General features: G+C 40.5%; 3 protein-coding genes across 5 annotated transcripts in view; 2 read left to right on the forward strand and 1 right to left on the reverse strand.

Moving 5' to 3' along the window:
* Positions 1-897, forward strand: part of LOC104758991 (alkaline/neutral invertase A, mitochondrial-like) — a 3821-nt gene extending 2924 nt beyond the window's left edge. For all 3 annotated transcript variants that reach the window (XM_010481967.2, XM_019239801.1, XM_019239800.1), the window contains 2 exons: positions 88-136; positions 341-897. In XM_010481967.2, the coding sequence (XP_010480269.1) occupies positions 88-136; positions 341-670 (379 nt within the window). In that variant the 3' untranslated portion in view covers positions 671-897. The remainder of the gene's footprint in view (positions 1-87; positions 137-340) is intronic.
* LOC104758992 (putative pentatricopeptide repeat-containing protein At1g56570) lies at positions 1033-4068 on the forward strand. Its single transcript, XM_010481968.2, has 3 exons — positions 1033-1971; positions 2054-3591; positions 3696-4068. The coding sequence occupies exons 1-2, from the start codon at positions 1348-1350 to the stop codon at positions 3260-3262; spliced, it is 1833 nt and encodes a 610-aa protein (XP_010480270.1). The 5' UTR covers positions 1033-1347; the 3' UTR covers positions 3263-3591; positions 3696-4068.
* The window catches only part of LOC104758993, a 2694-nt gene continuing 2313 nt past the window's right edge, over positions 3909-4289 (reverse strand). The window contains exon 2 of the mRNA XM_019239754.1: positions 3909-4221. Coding sequence (XP_019095299.1) covers positions 4000-4221 — 222 coding nt within the window. The 3' untranslated portion in view covers positions 3909-3999. The remainder of the gene's footprint in view (positions 4222-4289) is intronic.

A 4289-nucleotide genomic window follows, 5' to 3' on the forward strand; every position in this document is an offset into this window, starting at 1 on the left:
TGCACTCCCTTGGCTTGTGGACAAAATATGTATTTGTTTTGAACTTTTTTGGTGAATCACCCTGAAAACACTTGTTAAACTTTGCAGGCCTTGGTCGTATCACAACAGTGGATCCTGGCCAACGCTTCTTTGGCAGGTACGCTGATATTGATATATGTCAGGAATTTAGATTAGATAAAATAATTATTAACAATACTCAAATACGCGTAGAATTAGGCAACTTGCTAAGATGCCAATGAGACCAGAAAAATCAACTGGTTACAATTTCAGAGTTTTCATTGGTAACATCTGAGGATTTCTAGTTTTTAATAGACTTTTGTGTGTTTGATTTTTATAACAGTTCACATTAGCATGTATGAAGATGGGAAGACCAGAGCTAGCTGAGAAAGCTCTTGCATTGGCTGAGAAGAGACTGATGGCGGATCGTTGGCCAGAGTATTACGATACCCGATCTGGAAAATTCATTGGAAAGCAGTCCCGGCTTTACCAGACATGGACAGTCGCCGGATTCTTGACTTCTAAACTCCTTTTAGCAAATCCAGAGATGGCATCGCTGTTGTTCTGGGAAGAAGATTACGAACTCCTGGATATATGCGCATGTGGTCTCAGAAAATCTGACCGGAAGAAATGCTCAAGAGTCGCTGCCAAGACTCAGATTCTTGTTCGATGAGTGCAAACAGTCTCTTTTGCTTCTCTCGACAATCGAACACAATAAGCTTTTTAGGCTATAGATACCACAGGACATTGAAGATTCACAGAAACTTGTCTGTCATATATATTTATTATTGATCTTTGTTTGTGTGTGTATACAAATGATTGCAACAGTTTTATATCGTTGCATCTTCATGTAGATGACAAAGTAAGTGTTGCTTAAGCCAGATTTTACCAAATTGTCTATCTCAGAATGCTTTTAACTTTTGACCCTTTTGATTTTAATACTTAAACCAAAATTCATAAAAAATTTGAGCAAAAAACTTGGTGAAATTAACCAATTTGCAATCGAAACTTATTCAAATTTTAGCTAACTGACCATGCAATTTCATAGAAATGAAAAACTAAATACTCAAATGACCCAACCCGGATACCCGAACCAAACTTTCACCTACCCAAACCGAACTGATCTGGTTTAAATTCTAAAACCTTTTACTTCAAACCCGTCCTAAACTCGAACTAACCCGACCCGGATACCCGAACACTGCCGAATGCGCCATGCTCAACTCCGAAGGATTACAATTTACAACTAGTCAACTAGGAGCTTTGTCGTTCCGACAATGGTGAAATTACTAAAGAACGCAGAATTCTCAAACAAACTGTGATCAGACATTGCTAGTGTCTGTAAGCAAGAGAATGAGCATCACGACGAAACTTGCACGCTCCAATGCGTTTAAACCAATCCCAAACTTTGTCAGAAGCTCCCTACGCAACGCCTGCGTCGAGTCAAGTCAAAACACAGAGTCGTCTCATCCTTATAAACCCAAGAAGCATCACATTTTAGCGACCAATCTAATCGTTTCATATTTCGAAAAAGGCTTAGTCGAAGAAGCACGCTCACTGTTCGACGAAATGCCTGAAAGAGACGTAGTTGCCTGGACCGCAATGATCACCGGTTACGCTTCTTCCAACTACAACGCTCGCGCTTGGGAGTGTTTTCAAGAGATGATTAGGCGAGGAACGAGTCCGAACGAGTTCACACTCTCGAGCGTTCTGAAGTCTTGTAGAAACATGAAGGTTTTGGCTTATGGTGCTTCTGTTCATGGGGTTGTGGTTAAACTTGGTATGGAAGGTTCTCTGTATGTTGACAATGCTTTAATGAATATGTACGCTACTTGTTCTGTAACAATGGAGTCGGCTTGTTTGATTTTTCGGGATATTAAGGTGAAGAATGATGTTACATGGACTACTCTAATCACCGGGTTTACACATTTGGGTGATGGCTTTGGCGGTTTAAAGATGTATAAGCAGATGTTTCTGGTAATTTTCCTACATCTTTGCCTTCAAAGAAGTTGTTATGTTTTGAGGTTTTATCATTTTTGCATATGTTTTGTGTGTTCAGGAGAATGCAGATGTGACGCCTTACTGTATAACGATAGCAGTTAGAGCTTCAGCTTCGATTGATTCTGTTACAACCGGCAAGCAAATTCATGCATCAGTGATTAAACGCGGGTTTCAGTCTAACCTCCCGGTGATGAACTCTATACTGGACTTGTATTGCAGGTGTGGGTATTTACCAGAGGCGAAACGCTATTTCCATGAGATGGTAGATAGAGATCTGATCACATGGAACACTCTTATTTCTGAACTCGAGAGATCAGACAGCAGTGAAGCTCTGCTCATGTTTCAACGGTTTGAATCACAAGGCTTTGTGCCTAATTGTTACACTTTCACAAGCTTAGTTGCTGCTTGTGCTAATATAGCAGCGTTGAACTGTGGCCAGCAACTTCATGGAAGGGTTTATAGAAGAGGGTTTAACAAGAACGTTGAGTTAGCCAATGCTTTGATTGATATGTATGCTAAATGTGGTGACATACCTGACTCTCAGAGAGTATTTGGAGAAATCACAGAGAGGAGGAATCTTGTGTCTTGGACTTCGATGATGATTGGGTACGGATCACATGGTTGTGGAGAACAAGCTGTTGAGCTTTTTGACAAGATGGTTTGTTCAGGTATTAGACCCGACCGGATTGTGTTCATGGCGGTTTTGAGTGCGTGTCGCCATGCTGGTCTAGTGGAGAAAGGATTGAAGTACTTTAAAGAGATGGAAAGCGAGTATGGTCTTACTCCTGACCGAGATATTTACAACTGTGTTGTGGATTTGCTTGGAAGAGCTGGAAAGATAGGTGAGGCTTATGAATTGGTTGAGAAGATGCCGTTTAGGCCAGATGAATCCACGTGGGGAGCGATTCTTGGGGCTTGTAAAGCTCATAAGCACACGGGAGTGATAAGTAGAATGGCTGCAAGAAAAGTTATGGAATTGAAACCGAGAATGGTGGGTACTTATGTGATGCTTTCGTACATCTATGCAGCAGAAGGGCAGTGGGTTGATTTTGCGAGAGTGAGGAAGATGATGGGGAACAAAAAAGAAGCTGGTATGAGCTGGATCCAGGTCGAAAACCAGGTTTTTAGCTTCGCTGTGAGCGACAAAATGTGTCCTAATGCGAGTTCTGTGTATTCAGTCTTAGGTCTATTGATAGAAGAGACCAAAGAAGCTGGCTATGTTCCTGACTTAGACTCCTTAGTTCATGATCAAGAAGTCGGAACTTAAACATGATATCATAATCTGGTTCTTGATTTCGTCGTGATCGAGTAAAATGGAGAGGATTTGGTATATTAATGCGCTAGTGCTGTTGTTTGTTGTTAAGTTGTCGGTTGGATTGATGCTCAACGGCTTTTTCCGCTTATTCAATGACGCAAGACACAACTAACAAAGATCACGAAAGTTAATATGAATGACGTCAAAGGATTGTTGAAGACCACTGAAACTGACAGTACCTGGACAAGTCTCTTTTAGGTATGGCTCTATGCATACATATGGTATTGGTGACTGTCCTACTTATTGAAGAGCAAACATCACCATACCTCGATTTAGATCAGGTAATGGCAAGTTTTGGTATCAGGACAATCTTAACATGTCTCAGTGGATCAAGTGTTGTTGGCCTATTTATAATACATCTCTTTTTTCTTGTGATTTATGATAGCCTCCAAGCAACTTTTAGAAATCGTTGGGTATGGAGTAACCTCTGAGTTTCCTTCATTAAAAGCACAAGATATTGCTTTCTGCTGAAACGTTAACATCAGAAGCTGTCCACTAGGTTCAGATCTACACAATTAAGAGCCTTAACTTTTTTCATAGTTTCTTTTTTGATAATACAGAATCTGCTTTTATAAAGGATATAAATTTTATAGATATCTTTAGATCCAAATCTGAAATTGTATTATCTTATTGATAAAGGAACTTAAACAGAAAGTAAAACATGATTAGAAGGATAAAATAGAGAGAGACTAAGCATCAGTGACTGCAACAGCTTCTTTGACATTGTTCTTCTCAATTGCAGGCTTCTCAACCTCAGGAACAATAAAAGCAGACACTGGGAAAGTCCTGGACAGACCGGTCGGTGTCTTGAAATTGATCTTCCCTGAACTAATCGGCTCCTCCAAGACAAGCTCATTGAGAGTGACCCAGATAAGAAGCTCCTTGGCCTTAACACCGCTGAGCTTCTTGATCTTTCCGACCTCCACCTGGGCGGTAACCTCAGTGGCGTAAGAGACAAGTTTACTAATAGCTTCAAACT

The sequence above is a fragment of the Camelina sativa genome, chromosome 17 (assembly GCF_000633955.1).
Source record: "Camelina sativa cultivar DH55 chromosome 17, Cs, whole genome shotgun sequence".
Taxonomy (NCBI): Eukaryota; Viridiplantae; Streptophyta; class Magnoliopsida; order Brassicales; family Brassicaceae; genus Camelina; species Camelina sativa.